General features: G+C 36.8%; 1 protein-coding gene across 3 annotated transcripts in view; it reads right to left on the bottom strand.

Annotated features, from left to right (window-relative positions):
* cerkl (ceramide kinase like) overlaps window positions 1-25,399 on the bottom strand; it is a 53,162-nt gene that overhangs the window by 20,001 nt on the left and 7,762 nt on the right. For 2 of the 3 annotated variants that reach the window (XM_062963157.1, XM_062963163.1), the window contains exons 2-3: window positions 10,268-10,510; window positions 3,699-3,830 (exon numbers count right to left, since the gene is read on the bottom strand). In XM_062963157.1, the coding sequence (XP_062819227.1) occupies window positions 3,699-3,830; window positions 10,268-10,510 (375 nt within the window). The remainder of the gene's footprint in view (window positions 1-3,698; window positions 3,831-10,267; window positions 10,511-25,399) is intronic. The other variant, XM_062963170.1, reaches the window with a different exon arrangement.

Consider the following 25,399-nt stretch of genomic DNA (forward strand, 5'->3'; position numbering starts at 1 on the left):
ACAGCCCAGCTGTATCCACTCATCAAAGGTTTCTGCTGACTGACATGACACTTCCAGATGGATTTTTTTTGTGTAAGAATGTGCATTATTATATGCAAGATTACATTAATTTTTCATGTTTGTCTGCCTTTGGTGATAGTAAGTTTGTTCTTCTCCTATGCTTTTAAAGATCGTTAAATTCCTTTTCTGGCAATCTAAAAATAATTTAGCATGCCTGATGTTACTATTCAAAAAAAAAACTTTACAGTTAGCCACGCAACTCAACCGTTCCTTTACAACAGCTAACAGTGTCCTAAAAGTAAATAACCTGAGTAGCATACACAATGTCAGAACTGTTCTGGGCAATACAGAACTATGGCCTCATCACATCATACACAATAGTCCTACTCTTTGATTTCTCTAGGTCAAAGCAACAACAACAACATGGCTGTAGTAAAGGAGCAGTATTTTCACTAACATGTAAATAGCCGCTCATTTTTCCAAGATGAGAGGTGGTCAGATGGAAAACCACCTCATCGTGCCAAGATTGTTCCCAACCCTTGGGAAGAATGTCTGAAATGTTTTGATGAGTATATTAAGCATATCCTGAGAGGTATATCCATTTCACCTTTAGCCATGTCTGTTAAGCAGAACTGAAAAAATTATACATACATACATACATACATACATATATACATACATTCATCTTGTTGGTTATTAATTGTTTTTAGCAGCCCACCCCCACATTCCGGCTTTAAGCAAACGTGTGAGATGGGTGTCTATAAAGTGCTTCTCATTCTGTACAGCTGATTTTGCTGTGTGATGTGATTCAGATTTGGGGCTCTCTGATGTGCATTCAGGGCCTTAACTCAGACTTATCCCCTGACTTAACATGACGGACTTTACTGGCCTTGATTTGTGCTGCAGCTCTTTGGCAACATGTGTTTTCAGTATGAAATCTGAAATCTGTGGGCATCAAAATCAAGCAATTCCAACTGGATAACCCCCTACGGGGTCTTCCTTGAGAGGCAAACCAAGAATGGGCAACTAGGAAGTCCCTGAACAGGCTCAGAAGTGAGCAGATCAAAAGACAACCTGGCAAAATGGTACTACCTAGAAGAGTCCTCCACCTTGTCTGACTGTGGAGCAGAACAAACAACTCAGCATCTGTATACTTGCCCATAATGCCCTGCCTCATGCACAGAGGAAGAAGTGTTTAAAGTTACAAACACTGCAGTCACTGTTGCCCATTTTGGTCTAAAACTATTTAGCTGCTTGTGATCCCTTTATTTTATTAGTTTTTAAACTTATTTATTTATGCAATGCTTTTTGGCACAAAATAAATAAAATATGAAATCAGTTCCAAACTGCATTAAATTATCAATGCAGATGTAATTAGAAAAAAAACTAGGGAAGTGTTACTACAATATTTTAGTTGGGGGGGGGGGGGGGGGGTCGTCTGTTTTCTTTTCCTTCTGCCTTTCTTGTTTAGTTTAGTTCGGGTATGATTTGTCTGAAATGTGTTGTCATCTATTATTGCTTATCAAGTATTCATTATCAGATTATGGTTATACGAAATAGAAATCATTAAAAAAAGTAGTGCTGTATTTGTATTTTAGAGGCTTTGCGTGAGTGCGTGTTTGTGTTTGCTTAATTTCCTTGGTGTTTGCTTTCATATCTGCCTATTTTTAACTCTAGCTCTTTCAGTGTTGGCTACCAGTCCAGGAGAATAGTGGAATATAAAAACACATGCACGCATACACTTCTTATATCCATTCAGAGAAGGAAGTTGATATTTTAAACTAACATATTTTATTGGTCTACTGTTCTGTATGTTACGTATGTATTTTTAATATTTAGAATTGAATATAAATTTTAGAAATACATGTGTGTTCTGCGCCAGGTGATGTGTTTGCAGGCAGTCCTTTACTGCCTGCAAATAGATTTTTAAAAACTATTGTTTTTCTTGTCTATTGATATTACATACATATCAATAAATACAATTTTTCTTTCTTTTTTTAATTGAGAGAATACCTCTTTAGGAATTTCTAGACCCTTCAGCATGACTTTATTGTCAACATCCCCTAGAAGATAAACTCTGAACTGCAAGATCTGGAGATTCCTAGAAACAACATTTTAATCAAATCTGTGAATAATCAAATCCACAAATGTCAAACCTGCTAAGATACTTAGTAAAAGATATGTCTGGCTTAATAGAAGCAAGCATCTCTAACAAACTTGAAGGACCTGTCATTTGCCAAAGTAACCTCTAGGAGGAGTGTTAGCTAATAAACACAGCAGTATGCTGTGAATTACTGCAAAAATATTAGTCGTTGTTGCATGTAGCATATGCTTAACTTTATTTTGTATTTCTAAACATAATAAAGCAAATTCATTTTAATTTAGGAATTACATCTGTGCTGCTCCCATGGAATTTTACATTTCTAAATTTTTAAAAAGTTTAATCTGTTGAAAATAAATAATATGTTAGAATAACTGAAATGTGATTCAAATTATTAATGAAAATTGATGTTATGTTTTTAGATATTTCTTCTGAAGATATTTTAGAGGCAAGCAAACCTATGGCCTGAATCAATAAATGCTTGGGGTATTAAAATAAATAAGTGAAATAATAAACATCCCCAACAACTCTTGGAAGAAGATTATTCATACATGAGAAGCATTATATATTTCTTCCACCATGTGGAATATCTTCTTATTCTCATATATACCTGCCCCCTGAAGATACATATTTAGTACACGGCCATCCAGTTTATCAACTCTGAAAATACTTTCACCTATTGGAAAGGTAAGGGGGAAGGAATTCATAATACGAGTCCTGACTCTTACACATGATTTAGAACTGACAGTAGCAATCGGTTCTGTAACTAGAAGGAAAGGGAGATCTTATGCAAGACTTTGCATGAAACAATACTTATGAAACAAGACTGCTTCCACACCAGCCCTATCTGTCTAACACTTAGGCTGGATCTACACTGCCTTATAATCCAGTTCAAAGTAGACAATCTGGATTGTATATGGCATTGTAAATCCAGCCTATCCCCTTATGTTCATTCAGAGATAAGGCCCACTAAGGTTTATTTGAACTGCACTACAGTAAACTGTGCAGCTATTCTTAAAAAAAGATGTTCTGTCAACATAAACAATGCTGCTATCAGCTACAGCTAGGATGGTGCAGTGGTTTGAGAACTGGATTATGATGCCTTCTACACTACCATAAAATCTAGATTATCAAAGCAGATAATCCACATTATCTGATTTGAACTGGATTATATGAGTCTACACTGCCATATAATCCAGTTCAAAACATATAACCTATGTTTTACATGGCAATTTAGAAGGGGCCCTGAGACTCTGCCAAGGGTTCAATTACCTGCTCAGTCATGGAAAGCCAATGGGGTGACATTGGTTGAGTCACATGCTCTCAGCCTCAGAATACCCTATGAAAAGGTTGTCTTAGGCTCACTGTAAATTGTGAACGACTTATGAAAGCATGGAACAACAGCAGCAGCAACAACAGCAACATGACCACTAGGGAATAAGGTTGGCATTCTGTACATACTTACTTGGGAATAAGTGTGAAATAATTTTCAAATGTACTCATTGCTATCCCAAATGGTGTTGCTAAAAGCAGTGTCTTAGTTACTTTGGTGCCACCTTCAAATATTGATTAAATCGTGTTCTGAAAAACCTCTTACCTGTCACATCAGTCCTGATGTCAGCAAGCTTAAAGAGAGGTGCAACTTGTTCATAATAAATATGAGTTGCCTCTTTTCTATGACTAGTTGGATTGACAAACACTTTTAATGACTTTGGCCTATTGGGAAGACCTAAAAGAAAAAACACATATACATTACATATGAGTTTTTATACTTATTCAACCAATGCACAGTCTGAAAACAAGTAAGAGTCTATAGAAGGATATTTTTAATACATGCTGATAACTGGAGATGGTTTACAGTCTTATTTGCACAAGAAGATGTTCATTACTTCTATTCGCCGCCTACGTAATCCTGTCAAGTAAAACACTGACCCTGGAACAACTAGAGCTTGTGAGTCTCCGGCTAAGAATAAATGGCACAAATGAGTCACCATCATCCAGAGCATTATGTGAATGAAAGAGGTTTTAGGTCATGGTTCAAACCCTAAAGAGGGAAGGTGATAAGGAGAAGACAGACTATTCTCCTGAGAATTTCAGAGGAAATGCCTCTCAGCCAGGATTTAATAATAGCACTCCTTCACAGTTGGCGCAGAGATTTGATACCACAATTTTCAGGATTTGCAGATTATGTATCCTGCCACACGGAAGAAGCAGGTGCAAAAGAAATCTACCCTTGATTAAAGGATCAAGAAACAAGGGCAGAAGGGGAAGAAAAATAAAAGCCCGAAATTGCAATATGTAATGCACATTTCAGCTAAAATGTGTAACTGGTTTTGTTTTTATTTATGAAGAAATGTATTTACTTAGAAAGCAAATTAAAATTTGACTCATGAAATGTTATTTCCAAATAAGACTATATAACAAAATTTGAAAAAAAAATCTGTTTCGAGTTTGAAAGTGTTATTTCCTGTTTAACTGTGTGGTACTTACTTTGAAAGTAGTTATTATACTCCAGAAACTTCATTTTGGTGGCTGAGGGTACCATTATTTCCTTCAGTCTAGGCATTTCATTTGTAATTTTCCTTAATGAAAATATTTTTAACCTTTCAATATGCAGTTTAATAAACCTTTTCCATGTTTTTATGATAGTACCAATTAGGAAATGACATTTATAACCCAGGAACAAAAATCGTATTATATAGTGTAACCAGACAACAACTGTGTTTGTCATGTTTATATCAGGGGAGACTTCACAGAGGAAGAATGTAATTTGTTTCAGAGTTCAGGTTGCCCTGCCTGCCTCAAACCAGATAAATTTCACTTCATACACACATACCCTATGTAAACTTCTCTTTTCATTTTTTTGTTTCTCTTTATTTTCTCAGTCTCAATTTCTACCCCATTTCTAATACTTAAGGTAAAGGTAAAGGTTTTCCCCTCACATTAAATCTAGTTGGGTCCGACTCTGGGGGTTGGTGCTCATTTCCATTTCTAAGCTGAAGAGCTAGCGTTGTCCATAGACACCTCCAAGGTCATGTGGCCGGCACAACTGCATGCAGCACTGTTACCTTCCCGCTGGAGCAGTACCTATTGATCTACTCACATTTGCATGTTTTCAAACTGCTAGGTTGGCAGAAGCTGGGGCTAACAGTGGGAGCTCACCCTGCTCCCCAGATTCAAACTGCCAACTTTTCAGTCAGCATGTCCAGCAGCTCAGCAGTTTAACCTGCTGTGCCACTGGGGGCTCCTTCTAATACTTATCCCACCCCATTTATCACCGAAGGTCAGTTATTCTTAGGCTGCTGATAACATTTACTTAAGATAATATTGTTAAGTTCATTTCATTTTCATAGCAATTGATTATTTCTGAACTTCTTACTGCCTGGCTGTTTAACAAATAACTAAAACTGGAACCTGGAGTTCATTTGATTGCCTTGACTATGTTTCTGATCAAATTTTACCCATTTGCATAACAATGTTGTACATAAATCTTTATATATTATATTCTTTACCTTTCAGTGGTTATAAACGTGTAAGTGTTGCCTTTGTGCTAACTATATATTCCAACAGAATCCTATAAAGAATCAAGATATCATTCATCTTCTAAACACAAATATTGAACTTTTATTTTTCTTTAAAAGACCAACGTGCTAAATGTAAGTACGTATTTTCAGCCCAAACGGTAGATGAAGGGAGCAAAAACCACTGGCAAAAGTGGAGTAATCTTTTTAATAATATACTGATAAACTGCTATCACCCAAAGATACTTTTAAAAGCAAAATATATTCCTGCTTTGTGGATAAATTGTATTATCAAAAACTGAAGCAAAAATGACATTTTTTTCTGTGTGAGGTGGCTTAGTGAGCTAAAGAAGGAGAGGTGGCACATTTCTGTGTTTTGAAAATTTTGGTGTATTGAATAACACCTTTCTTCAATTGCTGCAATCAAATTCAAATGAAAATTATATCCCTTATAAAGAAGCGATCCTGCTAAAATACCTTAAAGGCACCAGATCCTTCTAATCTTGGAAGCTAAGCAGTGTCAGTCCTGGTTATTACTTGGATGGGAAATGGCCAATGAATTTCAAGTGCTATGGTTGATATTCAGAGAAAAACTAGGGCAAAACCACCTCTATTCCATGCCCAAGAAAACCCAAGGAAATGCATAATGCCAGCATTAAGTAACAGCATTAAGACACATACATATACACAGATGACCATGCTATAAGTGCCCATCTTACTGTTTTTAACATGAGCCTGACAAATATTAAAGGCAAGAAACATCTCAGTGGAAAAAAGAGGTGCCACCCTAATTGAGCTTTAACATGGTTAAATACAAAGAGAAGGAGGACCAGAGCTTTAGGAGTAAAGCACTTCACCATAGATCAGTGGTTCTCAACCTAGGTCCCCAGTTGTTTTTGGCCTTCAACTCCCAGAAATCCTAACAGCTGGTAAACTGGATGAGATTTCTGGGAGTTGTAGGCCAAAAACATCTGGGGACCCCAGGTTGAGAATCACTGCCCTAGATGAAGGAATCCAGCTTCTATGATTATCTGCTCTCATGCACCTGGTGTTGGCAAATATATTATCTTCTCTGTAGTCCAGTAGTGAATAAAAAGTACATTTGGATCTAATTGGGTAATATGTGACAGTTCAGCAAAGATTTTTCATTTCAACAAAAATAAAATGACCTTTGCCATCACCCTAAATTATACAGGTGTCCATTACTAGATCTTTATATGGAGAAGAACAATGACTTAAATTTGATTTTGATATTTTCTCAAACAAATTTGACAGGGCTGAAATTCTTTACTTTTAAGCTTGTGTCTTCTAGAACAGGCTTCACCTGATAAATCACACAGGCCCCAACTATACTGCCATATAATACAGTTTGAAGCTGCATAATATGGTCAGCAGAGACTCATATAATGCAGTTTAACTGCACTGAAGTGGGCTACACCAGTGGCTTTCAACCTGTGGGTCCCCAGATGTTTTGGCCTTCAACTCCCATAAATCCTTACAGCTGGTAAACTGGCTGGGATTTCTGGGAGTTGTAGGTCAAAACACCTGGGGACCTACAGATTGAGAACCACTAGTCTACACTGACCATATATTTTTCCATCTCAGATTCCAGTCCTACATGCAATATACTCCAATCAGCAACAGCAGATGTTATGATTTTGGTCCAGATATCCTTTATGTAACCACATCTGGGCAAGTGTGTGTGTGTGGACATGTTCACTGTATTGATTTATGATCCCCCAAGTTTTTTAATCCTTGTAATGCATGCACAGATTTGCATATTCACTTAATCACACAGCCTTTGTTTTCTGTTTGCTTTGACTTTCTATGCTTCTATAAAGTGAGGCCAGTAAGGAAAGTGACATGTGCACAAAAGTATGCATTTGAAAATGTGCATACAAACACCAAATCAATCAATCAAACAAACTCACAAGCAAAAAAACAAAAAGGCAACTCTGCCTTTTCTAGATTCTGAAACAAATAAGGATCCTAACTTGGTGGGAATGATCAAGTGACCTAAGTGATCACTGCTCCCCCTCCCTCCCATCATACCAATTCCGCTGAGATCCCAATTTGGGGTTAAAACACATGTTTGGCTCTTTCCCAAATACAACAGACTAAATTGGAGGTTTTAAATAAATTATCTCAAAGTCCTCCAGCATTTAAAATAAGTGTTTTCACATAAGGAGTGGACTGGGATAAAGGCAAGGATACATTATTTAGCCTATGTAAATTCAGCACTGAACCTGGACTTCAAAGTTAACTTCCCCTACTAAAACAAAACTAGGATGCCAGCAAAATGGACACCAAACATATAAGTGAAATCCTCAACATTTCTTAGTACAAACCCAGAGATACTGGGATAAGTCTTGTTATTTTATCAAACATATTTTTCCTATCTGTGTCCTAACATATGCTGCATAACAAAGAATTTATAATTGATTTCATGTTTAAAAGTTTCATCTCTCAATATCAGTATGTAAAACCTGCAGCTTTGGGACCTACCTACTATTATTTAATTGCTAATGCAATAGAAGTTGAAATAGCACTTTAAAAGGGGGGGCAACTGGTCCTCCATTAGTAACAAATGTGCTAATATACACTAGTTTAAACTTGATCTACCAGTGAATCAATGAACCATGAAAGACAGGGGTTAATCAGGGTGTTCTGAAAACAAAGGCTCATAGGGCGACAGAGACGCTACCCTCAGACACACATCTGTGCTGTTTTCAGTATTTAGTTTTATGGCAGCAGGTTTCTGTTTACAAAAGTTAAGAGGCTAAAATGATGTCACTGTCATATACATTATTAATATTTGATACAACAAACAATACAAAAAGTGTTACATAGAGACAGAAGTAATCATGTGAACAAGCATTTTTCATGCTAACTACAGATACACATCAGTTGATAATACACTGTTAATGTATAACATTAATGGGATAATTAAACCTTCATGCATGAAGGTTTCCACATGCACATTAGAACTTGGTGTGGGAGGCATGTCATAAAGGATATTTGAGAACACATTTACAGATGTGTTCCACCTATAAATAACCATTATACCTTTTCTTCTGAAAGCAGAGCTACATATCTCACTATAAAAAGACAAATATCATTTCATACCTAAAAATCTTCTAGTTTCAGTTTAAAATAATGCTAAGATTATCACAGATTAGGAATGAAAGATATAGCTGTATTAGAATAAACCTCTTCTGATTTTGATAACTTCTATTAATATTTTATAAATCCCACAGATTTGAACTACAGTATATAGTATTGTTTTCAGTAAAACTTCACTGAATTATGAAAGCTGAAGTCTTTTTTTATTTAAGGCCATTTTGAACTTGAAACATCACAGTAAATTTGAAAACATAATAACAGAAATCAAGTTCAAAGTAACTTGTCCTTTTAAAATAACATTAGTTACTCAAACTTCTGCTAGAATCTTTCCAAATTCTCATCTTGCCTCACTTTTGATGCACATGTAAAATTATACTCGCTGAAAACTTTTATGATGTATCTTTGAACGAAGACTTTCTAATAAAAAAGAGTTGTGCAAAAAGGAATAGCATAATTAATATTGGACTGTGGGGATACCCTCCCCCCCTTCGCTAAAAAAAGGATGCATTCTACTTGTATAACTTTTAGGAAAAGTTTTAGAAACTTCTTAATATTATCCTTCCTTCTCTTTTGTCATTGTCATCACCACCACCATTTGTGATCCTTGATATAAAGTTCCCTCACTTCTTCGCGGTTCACTTTTTGCGGATTCATTGTTTTGTGGTTTTTCAATAAACTCTAAAAGACTATTACAATTACAGACTATTAAAATTACAATTTACAGCCTAGGGAAGGGAGGAAGGAGAAGCCAAAGGGAGAGAAAAGGAGCCCAAGCAGCAATGGGAGAAGGAGGCGATTTATCAACACACGTTTGGTTGATAAAAACTTAAAATAGTGTATAACTACTAAAAGAATGTATGGTATAAATATTAAAATAAATATAGTGTCCCTATGTGGATTTTCACTTATTGCGGGTGGTCCTGGAACATAGCCCCCACGATAAGTGAGGGAACACTGTAGAACCAAATTTACATGTGGCTTGTTCATTCACCATGAGGGTATCTTCTAGGGATACAACAACCTTTTCATTTTCTACGTTGCCCCTCTCCTTGCCTCTCTAGTCAATAGCACAGGCATGGGCAAACTTTGCCCCTCTGGTTGTTTTGGACTTAAACTCCCACAATTCCTGGCCTCAGGCCCTTTCCTTTTTCCCCTCAGCCACTTAAGTGTTTGATGGGGCAGCTAAAAAAGAAAATGGTATGCAGCCAGTGAATCTAATAATTTAATGGTAAGGTATCTGTGGGTTTTATTATGCCCTCACTGTTGACATCTAGGCTGAATTTAGACATAAGGAGGAGCCATAACTTGTCCTAGGCAGGATTAAGAACGCAATCAAAAGTTGTCTAAAGCAGAGCAGTAAATTGAAGCCCCGCTCCCATTAGACCCTCCCTCCTGATGTCTGAAGCAGTGAGAGGAGTGGAAATGAAATCTGGACTACACAGATCTAGAAATAGATCAATGAGTATTGTTACACAATTGGCTTCTTGCAACATTTTTTAAAGTATTTCTGAAGAGAACTTACCATTCAAGATTTCTTTCAAACATCGAAACCACAAATGACAGTGGTCTTCACTTAAGTTATTCAGATCGATGATGGAATCTTTAAGTTTGTTGCCTTCTTTTTTCAGGCACAGAAAAATTGCAACACCTAACAATAAGCCACCTTTTTGCTGTCCAACAAAACGCCGGCGTTTCAGTTTTATGGAAAATACATCTTTCATTTCGATATATTCCTCATTCTGTTGCAAGCCCATGCTGGAATAATCTGTCCAAAGAACAGGGAAAATCAGAATATAGACGCACAATAAAAATACATAGAGAAAGCATACTATTATCCTGGGTTTCTTTCCTCAGATACAAAACTTAATTTTTCTTAGACAAACAAGAATTGTTCAGGACTAGTCCTTGCACTACTATTAGTACAGCTGCTCTGGCCCATATTCATTGTTTGGAAGATACTTTGTCATTGAGAGGATAATTTCATTTCAAATTCTGCCACATCCTTTCTCGACTGATTTTAATAGCCAGGAGACTATGGTCAATTTTTTCTTTTATTTTATTTTAGCACTCACCTCTTTAGAGACCCCAATCTGCTTTCTAGACCACAAATACACAACCCTTTTCAAAATTTATGAGTATGACATGAAGGGACTGCCACAGGTTAAACAGAATGCGCCCATTCCTAGCTTTCTCTTCCCCAACAACTTGTACAAATGAAGTCAATACTTTGCAGAATGACCTTACCAGAGAAGCCAACAATTTTTACTTTGCCCTTGGTGGCGCAGCAGATTCAACCACTGAGCTAATGAACTTGCTGACTGAAAGATCAACAGTTCGAATTTGGGGAGCAGAGTGAGCTCCCGCTATTAGCCCCAGTTTCTGCTAACCTAGCAGTTTGAAAACATGCAAATGTGAATAGATCAATAGGTACCGCTTTGGCAAAAAGTTAATGGCACTCCATGCAGTCATGCCGGCCACATGACCTTGGAGGTGTCTACTGACAACGCTGGCTTTTCAGCTTAGAAATGAAGATGAGCACCAACCCGCAGAGTTAGACATGACTAGACTTCATATCAGAGGAAAACCTTTACCTTTAAAAATGTCTTACTTTATATTGCTTGTTCCAATTTAGTTGAAAGAAAAGTTTTTAAAATCTGCTTATCTCTGAGATTCTAAACTTTATACTTCAAAAATAAGGCATTACATTATTGCCAACATAATGTTGGGGTCACCTATTCATTCTTTTGCTTAGGGCAGATCCACACAGGGTGGAAAATGTGCACCCTCTCGCGTTTTCACCTGGGGCGTCCAAATGACGCCTCAGGTAAAAACAAATTCCTTCAGCACAAAGCAGGAAAACCCTGCTTTGTGCCAATATAATTTGACAGTTCCTGAGTTCTAGACCACACATGCCCCAAAAAACATGTGCTTTCTGGGGCGGGTGTCCAGATGCCCTCCTGAAACCATTAAGTAGGACAGGGAGACAGCCCCCACGCCCTCCCAAAACCCCTTTAAAATGGATGGAAAAAGTAAAAATAACTTACTGGCCTCCATTGGGCCTAACAGCAGAGTTCATGGAGTGTACCATTACACACGAGAAAAGTGAGGGAGGGCCTAATCACCCCTGCCTTTTTATTCCCCCCTGTTTTTAAGGGGTTTTGGGAGGGGGTGGGGAAGGAGCCCAGGAGCCCAGAAGGTGAGGGATGGGTGTTTGGACAGGCCGCAGGGAAGTCCCATGGGCCTGTTCACACAGGGCCATAGCCCATTAGACTTGGGCTTTTCACAAACACGTTTGTCTAATGGGCTAATCAATTTGTGACAAAGCAGGATTTTCATGTTTTATGCCAAATGCAGTCACTTTTATGTGGGGTTTCATCTGAACGCTCCACTTGAAGAAGCAGGAGGGCGCGTGTTTTGTGCTCTGTCTGGATTGGCCCTGAAACAGTTTGCATGTGTCTTTTCAACCATTTAAGGTTGGTTTAAAGAACATTTTAATTTAGACAAGAAACTGGGCTTCAGTGAGAAAGATGACTTTTGGGACAAATTAATACAATCAGAGAAAAAACTAATAACTAAAACGTACAATAAATTATTTGGATGGGCCACAGAAACAGAAGAAATAAAAAAATTCAATGATAAAATGGGCAAGAAACTTTGGCAGAGCAATCCAGATGAGAGAATGGGAAGAGATTTGGTCAAGAAGACTGAGATATACTTATGCTTCAGACTTAAAAGAAAATTGGTTAAAAATGCTCCACCGCTGGTATATGACACCAAAGAAATTAGGAGTGATGTATAAAGAGGTAGATAACAGATGTTGGAAATGTAAGACAAAGGAAGGGTCATATTGCCACATGTGGTGGTCTTGTCAAAAAAAAAACAGGGTGTTACTGGAAAATTATCCATAAAGAATGCCAAATAATTCTAAAAAAGGATTTTCTAATGAAGCCTGAATATTATTTATTGGGAATGTTTGACTCAGAACTTTTTGCAGGTACTAACAAAGAAAAGCTTTATAACTGCGGCAAGAATGGTTTTTGTGAAAATGTGGAAATCAGAAACAATACCAGATGAGGAACATTGGTTGGACAAAGTAATGGAGATAAAAGATATGGACAGACTGATCGTCTTACTAAAGGAAAATACCGGCAGGAGTATAAAAATGACTGATTGGACAATTTTGAAGAATATCTTAAGATGAAGCAATAATTTAAGAATTTGGAAGGGAAAACGTGGAAGATGAGATAAAAGGGAAAGAATATATATTTTTATTTCTTATAGAGTTAAAATGAACTGAATGGAGGGAAGAAGAACAGAACTCATGAACTGTTTTTGTTTTGTTCTGTTTTCTCCCATCTCCCCTGTTTTTTGTACCCACAGACCTCCTCCTCCTCCTCCTCCTCCTCCTTCTCCCCCCCCCCCCTTTTTTCCCTTTTCCTATTTATACTTATGTGTTTTCCCCCTCCTTTATTTTTCTATTTCTCCATTTTCTGTTTTATGGTTAATTTTAAAATTTGTCTAATAAAAATATCTATTTAAAAGGGTTAGTTTTGCAGCTGGGCCAACAAAACCAAGGGAGCTGGGAGAACATATTTGGTAAATCCCTTTGGTTGTACAAAATAAGACAAATAAATGTATTTACTATTTCTCCACCTGTTTCCTGCTTAGCTATTGTGATCTCATTACAAAATAAGCTAATGCTTGTTGGTGCTGGAAGAGGGAAAACAAGTTTCCTTTGGATAACATGTTATAAGCACAGACTAACAAAATTAACTAGAGACAGAAAAATTACACTGTAACAGGTTTTCTTTCTCATACACAGCTATGTTTTTAGAAACAATCATTGCAACATTGCAACATTTAGTAACAATTAACATTAACATATTTTATTCTCTTACTTTTAACTGTGAATCTGTGGAATTTCAACACCATTTTAACTAGATTAAAAAGGACCTTAATATTATTTTTTTTACTTAAAATCAGATACTTTAAACTTTCTTCAAACTACATCTCACACTACAGATTTTCCTTAGTGGAAGAATTGTCCATTCATTAGTATCATGCTGATTATATTGCTAGCTCTTTCAAAACATTAACTCTCTTCTCATATTACCTAGAAGGACACAGGGTACCATCTGTTCTTACAAGGGATTTAGGTATACATTAGATATCATGCTATTTATTTAATTCGGCACCCACTTGCCATTGTATTTTTAAAAGTCAATTTAATTACAAGGAATAAAGATAATCTTTACTGCCACGTTGTTCAACCAACACAAGAAACAAGCAGGGTCCTTCAAAAAGTAGGTTGCACTTGTTTCTTCTCAGCACTCAGCATTAAGAAAAGTCTTAACAAAAACAATAGTCCATTGCTCTTAAAATTATTATGATAAGCCAAGAGCTTGTCTACATCAATTTTGGCACATTTGCCTGATGTGGAGCATAAACAGGATTAGGGATGGATTTATCTGCTTGATGCTAATTGTACTCACAATTTCTGCCCATGCCCACTTTTTCAAAAATAGCATGAAAAATAAATGCAGCTAAAGGTATTAATTTCTACTGGCATGTGTTAAACACTTCAGTATCAAGTATGTATTTTTTTTATTTAAGTAGGCTCTTCCAAAATGTGTTGTTGAAGGCTTTCATGGCCAGAATGACAAGGTTGTTGTGTGTTTTCCAGCCCGGAAAACACACAACAACCCTTCCAAAATGGTTTCAAATGAGAATTTCCCCTAATTAGTATCTAAAGATTACATTTGCATATGCCTCCCATTGGTATGACTGTTTATAGAAAACATTCATGCTAGATGAATGTTTTACTTCTTGCCTCTACAGGCCTTTAAGCTGCAAAGCAAATCCCCCTCTTAGTTCAAAGTGTGTATGTATGGTAGGATTGTGTTGGTTAAGCTTAAGTATGAGCCAGCAAGATACTCCTGTCTCTCCTTTCTTCCTGGCTCCAAGAAGCCTCTGCAGGTAGCAGCTGCAGCCAAAGCTTTACACATATTGCTGCTGACTGGGTCTTCTTGCCTGCTAGTTCACCAGAGTTGTCAGGGAACAATACAGTCAATGTCTTAAACTCAGAGAGATACATCCTTCCCACAATTTAAGGGACATAAGATGCAGGGGGCTAAATTTGTAGAACATAAAACCTTTCTGAGACACTCTTCACAACTCCCTGTTCCTGTCAAACTGAACTCATTATAGATAAAACGCATAGCCCAATGCAGATGGTTGATCAGCCATTGCATGCCTTTGAGAGAAAAGCACTCTCAGATAGATACCCACTTGTGTATCCTGTTGAAAGCAGGATCTTTCACCAAAGTGGTTGATTTACGGTTAGAACATCTAATGATCTTGTGAAAGATAAATTCACAAGACAAGATTTTAGATCTTTGGATTTTACTCACCTGTTTTGATGCCTAGCAGTAAATCATCGTCACCATAATCTTTGCTTCTCCAAATACAATACAATGCTTACACTCGTGGAACCAGAAACTGCAGTTACGCCTACCTACATCAGACTAAATATTCCACTGCTATGAACTTCCTAGTTCCCTCAGGGTGACTCTGTTAATGTCCAGCAAAAGTTATTCATTTCATTCAGAAACCTATTATCCATGGTTTCCTGCTTTTATAGTAAGTTCAGGAATCTATCTCATGTAGATATGGGGATTGCACAGTAATATCACAATTATATATACCACTGCAACTTGGGAGTGACACGTGTGCTATTTCATAATTCTGCACCTTAGCAAAAAAAAGATGCTATGTAATAATGGAAGTTGTTTGGCCTGAATCAAGAGGTACGTGTGAAATTATGATTACAAGTCATAATATTATCAGAAAGCACTGCCCTTTAAACTATGGGTCACAATCCCAAATAGAGTCCCTCTAGTTCAGCACTGAAATCACAAAAAAATGGAATCACTAAAAGGTTTCTGAACACCACCCATTGACATAAATCTGTTAGCAACAACAGTATTTACAGTGGAACTTGCAGAAAATGTTTCAGCTCAACTCCACAAAAAGGAAAATCTGCCTATTTAGCAAGCCTTGCAAATGCTGATTTATTATCAGTAAATGTTTGGTATTTATGCCTATTTTATATTGCTATATACCTGGGTCATGTAAAAATTTCTTGGGAAGGAAGGAGTGGAAAAAGTTTAAGAAGCCATGTTCTAAAGTAAATATAATTTTGAGAGAAATCACTGAATAGTTAAACAAAATGACAGACCAAACAATATAGCTTGATGGACCTTTATTGATCTGATCAGTTTTTGAAGGTACAGAGTAAAATGTAATGCATCAAAATGTATTCTCAATACTCCCCAATGCAGCAAGAATTGAAAGTATGAAAGCTTGGAATAATCTTCAGGGTCTTTTATTTCCTGCAGTTAAGATTTTACACACTGGCTCTGATGTAAAGACCAATACTACTACTACTACTACTACTACTACTAATAATAATAATAATAATAATAATAATAATAATAATAATATGTAATGCACTAGGAAACATTATATAGTACAATTCTGTAACTCCATGGTGGCCTTTTCTAATGTTTTTTCCCCCTAGAAATTAATTTTGTCTGTAAACCTACATTAAAATCCGTCAGTTTGGGCCAACACACTGTTTTATTATTTATATGCAAATGGATCCTGTAGTATCTTCAAGACAGAGAGAACAATGTTGACTGACTTTGTATATATTTGGTCATTATGCCTGATTATTATATGAAGCAGTACAAAAAGGCTGTGGTGGTGATGGCATTGATGTAGTACTGGTGGTGGTAGAGTCTGCATATACATCAATTAATTTTGTGTTTGGATTTGGGTCTGCTTTTCAAGGTATATGCAAGTACAGTATTCCAGAACCCAAAAAAATTCAAAATCTAAGACACTTCTGGTTCTGAGCTTTTCAGATAAGGGATACCCAACCAGTAGTAGCAGTATAGGTTATTTGCCTCACACACAAATGCTGCTTTTATCTAGCCCATAAAAATGGTCATGTACAAAAGAACAACACTATATATCCACCTGAGGTCTTTTTGCACCTCATGTGCATACAGAACAAAATTATTTGCACTGTTAGCTTCCATAGTGCCAATTACTTATTCGCAGAGGATGGAACGATTCCAGTCCTTTCCTGCTTGTCTCGCACCAGCTGAAGATCCTTTTTGCCAGGAGGCAAAGTGCTATCTCTTCAACAGATGACATCTATGGGTTAACTCTGGAGATTTCAGTCTACAGATTTAAACATTATTCCTCTTCACATCCCAAACTTGCATCACAACTGTTAAGAGACAGTTAAGCCTTGCTATATACTGTACCTTAAAATATGCCAAAACAAAAAGCCACTAACATTGAACTGTGTAATGGCCATAAATCTATCATTTTTTTAATTTTATTTCAAGCATATAACCTATGTACACTGCTTGAAAATGAACCCCACATGAACAAGTCAAATATTTTCAGTGCTCCTGCCAAATATTTCCCAGAGAACTTTGGAATAAAAAATGCTTTTTACACACAGTGAGTAATCACAGCATTGAATAACATTGTGAAGTCTGTTAGAAAAATCTGTTGCTTCCAGATGAATAAAAATGTCATATGCAAAGTATTTACTGCATAAAGAATATGGCATCTCTAAACATGATTCTGCAATTTATACTAGTGCAGTAGTAAGAGAGGAAAAATTAAATGTGGATTCAAAGTTTACTGACAAAGACATATCTATCACTCAATATTTAGTTACCTATCCAATGTCTTAGTAGAAGTTGCAAAGTAAAGTTATTCGACAATAATTTGGGGGCTGTGATCAACATTTATTGTATAAATGTAATCATTAACAGCCTAAATACAGTAGAGACATCTGGATAATAAACTATCCTTTTCATCATGGCTTTGCATGGGCCATGAAATTCTGCTCTACAATGATAGGTTGCCCTCCAGAACAAGCTTTTGGGCATCATCTAAAATGCATTGGAAGACAATATGATACTAAACAAGGATAATAAATAGGGTTTTGTGTCTATACGACTAGTGCTTGTTGGCATTGTTAAAACACTTACTGTATATACTCGAGTATAATTTTTCGAGTATAGTTTTTCAGCCCTCTTTTTAAGACTGAAAAAGCCCCCAGCGGCTTATACTTGGGTGAGGGTCCTGGTTGGCTTATATTTGGGTCAGCTTATACTCGAGAATATATGGTACATTTATTATTTTTCTCTCTTATTATTTATATTATTACATTTATTAATTTTCTCTATTATTGTTGCTACTATTACATTTATTTTACTCTATTTTTATTATTATTAATACATTTATTATTTCACTCTGATCTTCTTCTTATTCTTCTTATTATTATTATTGCATTTATTATTTTACTCTATTATTATTAAAAGGATACATAAGCACATTTGCATTGAAGAAGATGAGAATATTGATTTGATCAGAGTTGGACAGTCTTATCTTAAATTTTAGCTTTATCTAAATATTCAAAAACATTTAACCTACTGATGCCTCAATTAATGTAATTTTATTGGTATCTATTTTTATTTCTGAAATTTACCACCTTTGGCTTATACTGGAGTCAATGTTTTCCCAGTTTTTTGTGGTAAAATTAGGTGCCTCAGCTTATATTTGGGCCAGCTTATACTCGAGTATATACAGTATCTATTTCTAAGCTTATTTCACACTAGGAAAATTGTGGGTGCTTTGTATATACATTAAGTTGGTTAGTCCCAACTGGAGTAAATTCATTGAAACAATTGAAATGATATAACTGCTAATTTACCATTCCACAATTAACTTAGTGAGTTTCTTCTAGTAGGAATTAGTGACTGAGTTAGGCTGAAATTTGTCTGTTGTGGTAAATCTTGAAAATCAAAACAACCTTTTTATTATATATTGGACACTGCATACAAACACGGAGTATGCCCATAATAGTCTGACCATAAATGACTTCGAGTTCAAACTGTGTACTCTTTCCCCCATGTTGTTTCTTGCCATGTGCCTCCCTGCATGGTGCTTGTAATCATGATGTCCACCTGTGAATCAGATTTGTCATTCAGGATGAAAACAGTAAATTTGTGGATCAGAAATGTAATTTTAAAACCTGTCATCCCTGATAATACATGCATGTACCATGTTCTATAAATGAAAGTGCATTGGTGTAACAACTAATCACTCCAGAACACAAACCTTGATTATTTTGACCTGTTGGAAAAAGAATTGGTCATGTTCTTATTTATATTATATGTGTCAACGGCATGAGGGGTACAGCTAATCCTGTGTGTAAGCTTCATTACTACTCTGCAGGTTTCATCCAAGGTCAACTATAATAACGTGTCATATTATTCTCAGAAATTATAGCCTTCCTTTCTCTTAATTCTTGTGTGTTGTGTTATTCATACCACCTGCCTCCAAGCAAGACAACATCAAATGTACATATTTATATCAACATTTGAGTAATGAAAGAATGTTATATATTTATGTGGACTAAAGAACAAAACACAATGAACAATAAAGATCTTGCTGTCAAAAAAACAAAACCCTACCCCTCCTTTTCTTGCTTTGGCATATCAAGGCAAGAGACTTACATTCCCTAGGGTTTGGGCACAGCCTGCTCCTGCTATGTGTATTCAGATGATTTATCCAATGGTGCCAGATACCAAGCTGAGGTACATCCAGGCAGGAAGCAAGGACATGGATGTGTTCCTGATTTAATACAGAGAAATATATTTTGTTTCAATAATAAACTATCCAAGGAAACTGTGAGATAGAATGGCTCCCAATTAGTTCAGCAATTGGCAAGGGCCACTGTTAAGATGGATGGGCAGGGTGTGCATAGATCCATTATCTCATAGTTTCTTACCAAACAGGACTTACCAGCACCACACATCTTCATACTAGGAGTTACCCATCTGGGTACAAAGAGCAAGATCAATCCCAGTGTAGATAAGAGTACACCTACACTACAGAATTAATGATATTTAGCTCTGCTTTAACTGCCATGGTTCAATGCTATGGAATCCTGGGAGTTGTAGTTTTATAAGATCTGTAGTCTTCTCTACCAAAGAGTGCTGGTGTCAAGCTTAATTAATTCTACAATACAGATGCGCAAACTAAAAGCATGCATTCATTATAATGCTTCATTTCTGTTTTCCTACTGTGTTTAGTGTTCCTTATATAACCTTGTTTTTCTAAAATTATCTGCATGGAACTGCAGCCCAGCACAGACAATCAATCACAATAATATACTGCTGGTGTCAGTAATTACAGCAAGGATTTGGTTCATTTTTTCCCAGACACTCACTCTGTAACCATGATACACACAATATGCACAGCCTGACATCTGTTCCTTCAAAATTTGCAAAAGCTACTTACAGTAAACACACTTTCCTGTAATATGCATTTTACTGGCTACTTAATTTACAGTGGATAAACTGAACACAGCAATCTAACTTTCTGTCCAATATAAGTCTACCACTAACAACTTAACTGAACAATTTCTTTCAGTACCTTTTCAACATAATGCATCACATATATATATATATTTAAATGTACTGTATATACTCGAGTATAAGCCTAGTTTTTCAGCCCTTTTTTTAAGACTGAAAAAGCCCCCCTCGGCTTATACTCGGGTGAGGGTCCTGCTCGGCTTATATTTGGGTCAGCTTATACTCGAGAATATATGGTACATTTATTATTTTTCTCTATTATTGTTGCTACTATTACATTTATTTTACTCTATTTTTTATTATTAATAATATGTTTAGTATGTCACTCTGATCTTATTATTATTATTATTATATTTATTATTTTACTCTATTTATTATTACATGTATTATTTTACTCTATTATTATTAAAAGGATACATAAGAGCATTTACATTGAAGAAGATGAGAATAATGATTTGATCAGAATTGGACAGTCCTATCTTAAATTTTAGCTTTATCTAAATATTCAAAAACATTTAACCTACTGATGCCTCAATTAATGTAATTTTATTGGTATCTATTTTTATTTCTGAAATTTACCACCCTCGGCTTATACTGGAGTCAATGTTTTCCCAGTTTTTTGTGGTAAAATTAGGTGCCTTGGCTTATATTCAGGTCAGCTTATACTCGAGTATATATGGGTAAGTTGTTTTGAAAGCAGCTTTTCTGTTAATACTTTAGCCAGTGCAAAATTACAATTCACAAATATATGTTAATTTATTTATTAAAACAGCTAAAATATTAAATCATGCAAAGTCATATTTTGCCTTAATCCTAGCTAGAAGATCCAAAGAAAATAATCTACATACAAAATTATTTCCTATGCTGCAAGTTCAAAAGCACGAGAATCATATAATTTTACAAGCATGCAGTTTTCATCATTTCAGTAAGCATACCATTTATCTATTTCAAATGGGTTAAGGTACAGATGTGGACTTCATATGTGCCCAGAAGAAAAGCTGAAGTCTATAAAGTTCTTTCTCATTTAAAATTCACAGAATGGCATGAATTTGTTAGCATTAGAGATGTAACTGCCTTGAAGGGCGAGAGGTAGAAAAAATAGGGAGAGGCTTATGAAATACTTTCATTTAGAACAGTGGTTCCCAACCTTTTTTTGACCAGGGCCAACTTTGACCACAAACCATTTCACCAGGGACCACTTTAACCATTCTCCAACATTAGTACCAAAAGGGTTACAAATAAGTTTTTTGTCAACTTTAGATTCGGTTTGGTTATTTGGGGTGCTGATTAAGAAAATTGCATTGGATAGACTACATCAGGTCTAGTTTCTGATACAGAACACATGTCATCCAGTAGTCGCCATCTGATCACCCAAAGAAAACCATATTTAATAATCCAGAGCTAATGTGGTCTATCCAATGCAATGGTCAGTTCTGCGGAAAGGAGTGGAAATAAAATAACTAAAATAAATAAATAAAGAGGAAGAAGGTTTGCAGACTGGATTTTTGTTCTCGCAGCCCACTGCTGGGCCACAGCCCATAGGTTGAGAACCACTGATTTAGAACGATGGCTAAACTGTTTAAGAAAATGTAGATATGTTTACTGCCTGTAAATCATTTCTTAAAACTATATAAGAATAAATTCAATCTCAGATAATTATTACAGATTCCTAGTCTTGGTTTCCTTTTTTAATTCATTTTATTGAGATTTATATGTTTCTTCTGCTTTACATAATAGAAAACTTGTGGAGAAAAATAATATTCTTTCCTTTTCTAATATTGATGTTTTTAATTTATTCATAAGGGGTTTCCCCACATAGGTCCATTTATAGCCATTTTATAATGAATTCAATTTCATATTCTGAATAAACTGTGTTTTTCATAACATGGCAGTTCTGTGCCAAAGTTATTTTCTTAAAGAATAATAATTTATTTTTATTCACCTCTCCTAAATGCTCGAGGTGGGGTACAATGTAGCCTTTATATATTAAAGACATAGATCAGTTATTCCCAAACAGGCAGTAGTCTGATGGGACAAGATCAGGACTATAGTCGGATGCTTTAACACTTCACAATGAAGGTTTTCAAGAATGTTGACTGTATGGGCAGTGGTGTGCAGACATGCATTGTCATGCAATGGTATAATGCCCTTGGCTAGAACTCCTCTGTGTTCTGTCTGAAGTATAGGCTTCAGCTTTCCTGTGAGCCTGTTTGATCCCCTGAAAAAAGCCCTACAAGGATGAAGATTCATGTCCAATGAAGAGGTGAAAACAGTGGTGCACATGTGATTCACAGCTCAGCCTAAAATAGTTTTTAATAAGGGAATGTGAAAGCTTGTTGACAAATAGACAAAATCTAATCTAAATCTAAATCTAATCTAATCTAAATCCATAATAAAAGCGAAAACCCATGTGTATGTGGCACAGGTGTCCACTCACACAGACAGCCTCAGGCCTCCACAAACAGGCTACAGTGCCCAGGGCTCAGAATCCAGCAAGTCACCCCTTTGCACTGACATTGCGGTTACAGCGAGCTCCATGAACATGTATCCCAGCCCCTGCCAATGTCCTTCCGAAACACTATGACCCACCACCCAAGGAATGCTTTCGTTTGGGGACCATTTCATCCTAGATTTTGCTTTTTCTTCAACCACAGGCAGGCATCCCAGGGTTCTCCATTGGTGTGGAATTTGCATGGCCCCGCCCACTGCCCTTCCCTTTCAAATCTGTCTGCATAACAAACACAGCACAACTGAGCAGCAACTAAACTTACTGGAGGAGTTTGGGGATTGACTTCACATGGTGGAAGTTGTACTTCATCCTGCATCAAGTCACACCACTGTGACTCCTACTGGGAAATTTAGAGGAGTTGTAGTTCACCTACACCCAGAACACTATGAACCCAAACAATGATGGGTCTGGGCCAAACTGGCCATGCATACTGATATGCCCAGATTTGAATACTGGTGGGTTTTGGAGGGGAATTGCCCTAAACATTTGGGAGTAGTAGGTACTGGTATTTATAGTTCACCTGCAATGAAGGAGCACTTCTAACCCTACCAATGGTACACCAGGACCACACTTGGCACACTGAGCCCCCATAACCAATACAACATATTGCAAAGTTTGGGGAAAAGGGAGTTATAGTTCACCTGCATCCACAGAAATAGAGCCTCCATGGCTTACTTTACATCCGGGCGGTGCTGGGAGGGGAATGGACTGTGTATGAAGGAACTTGCATATGGGAGTTGTAGTTCCCTGCACCAACTGAACCCAGCTGACACTGGATCTACACTAAACTTCGAACACAGGCAAACAATGCCTTTCTCAAATGACCCAGGCACCGCCGGGTCCTCAAGCTAGTGTATTATAAAGCAGGGAGATTATTTCAAAAATGTTGTATTTCATTTTTTTGAAAGTTGTTAAAATACATTCTACAGACAGAGGGTGGATAATTTTGGACTCGCCTTCATAAAGTGCTATTTATACAAATGTTTTCTACTGAGCTAGTACACCTTGACACCCATGTAACCGCAGCAATATAGTTGATTATGGATACATCTCCTTTGACAAAAAATGTGTGCATTTGATGAGGTATTAGAGTCAGCATGGTGTAGTGTCTTGAGCGTTTAACTATGACTGGAAACCAGAGTTTAAATTCTTGCTTAGCCATGGAAACCGACTGGGTGGCCTTCAACAAGTCACACTCTCTCAGCTTCAGTGAAAGGAAATGGCAACCCCCTTCTGAATAAACATCCTCAAGAAAGCCAAAAACCCCAGTGGCGCAATGGGTTAAACCCCTGTGCCGACAGGACTGCTGATGGACAAGTCAGCGGTTCAAATCCGGGGAGAGCTGGTGAGCTCCAGCTCCCCATGCGAGACATGAGAGAAGCCTCCCACAAGGATGGTAAAAACATTTTTAAAATCTGGGCATCCCTTGGGCAACGTCCTTGCAGACGGCCAATTCTCTCACACCAGAAGCAACTTGCAGTTTCTCAAATCACTTCTAACATGAAAAAAAAAAACCAAGAAAGCCCCGTGATAAGTGATAGGATTGCCATGGGTTAGAAAGGGTTTGAAGGCACCCCACCACCACAACTGCTATACCAAATTAGAATAAATATGACAGCAAAATTGTCACATATGAAACAAGTTCGGAAGTGTGGTCAAAATCCCCCTTTTTACTCTATTTTTGTATTGAATATTTCTTTTCAATTTTTGAAGAAAACAGTGGTTGTATTATATTCAGGTTTCTTGAAAAAGACAACCTTTTATTGATTTTGTGAAATTTCATGCCTTATCTCATACATGCTTAGCCTCATTCTGAAGATGGAATGCTGCCAATCCACCAATATAATGCACCACAGAGCAAGTGCATATGCTGTATGGTACTTATTCTTTGAATTATGAAATGTGACTATACAATGTGTAATGCTCAAGTTTTCATCTGATCCTGGAAGCCAAGCAGGGTCAGCTCTGCTTAATAGTTCAGAAACCATCAATGAAGACTAGGTGCTGTAGGCTCTATTTCAGAGGGGGGGGGGGGAATGATATGCATTTTCACTAACCCCTTCATTTATGGCCCCAAGGGTTAGCAGTTCTAGCATGACTTTGTCATCAATAGAAACTATACATATTTTCACATCAGTTTTGCTGATATCTCAAAGTATCATTATCTTATCATAAGGGGTTATATAATAGGCTTTGTCAGACTGCCAAACAGATACATGGCACAGACAAAAAAGGTGAAGAACCCTGTACTAACAGAAGTTATTTTAATGAGCCCTGGGAAAGGTAGAGGTAGGAGACAGCATACCAATTTCATCAATTTCCCATCCCTGGCTTAGATGATACTCTTGCTGGTCTATGCCTTGAAATCATTTCTGACTTACGGCAACGCTAATGCAAACCCATCATTGGGGTTTTTTTGGGGGGGGGGGCAAGTGCCATTGCCTTCCGCATAGACTGAGAGAGTCAGTAAGTTTCCGCTGCTAAAGATTAATAATTTGGGGATTCCTGGGGTGCATCTACACTGCAGAATTTATGCAGCTTAACACCATTGTAACCACCATATTCAGATGCTATGGAATCATGACTGCTGTAGTTTTAGATGGCCTTTAGCCTTCTCTACCAAACAGTGCCGATGCTTCTCCAAAATACAGATCCCAAGATTCCATAGTATTGAGTTATG

The sequence above is a fragment of the Anolis carolinensis genome, chromosome 1 (genome assembly GCF_035594765.1).
Source record: "Anolis carolinensis isolate JA03-04 chromosome 1, rAnoCar3.1.pri, whole genome shotgun sequence".
In the NCBI taxonomy this organism is placed as follows: domain Eukaryota; kingdom Metazoa; phylum Chordata; class Lepidosauria; order Squamata; family Dactyloidae; genus Anolis; species Anolis carolinensis.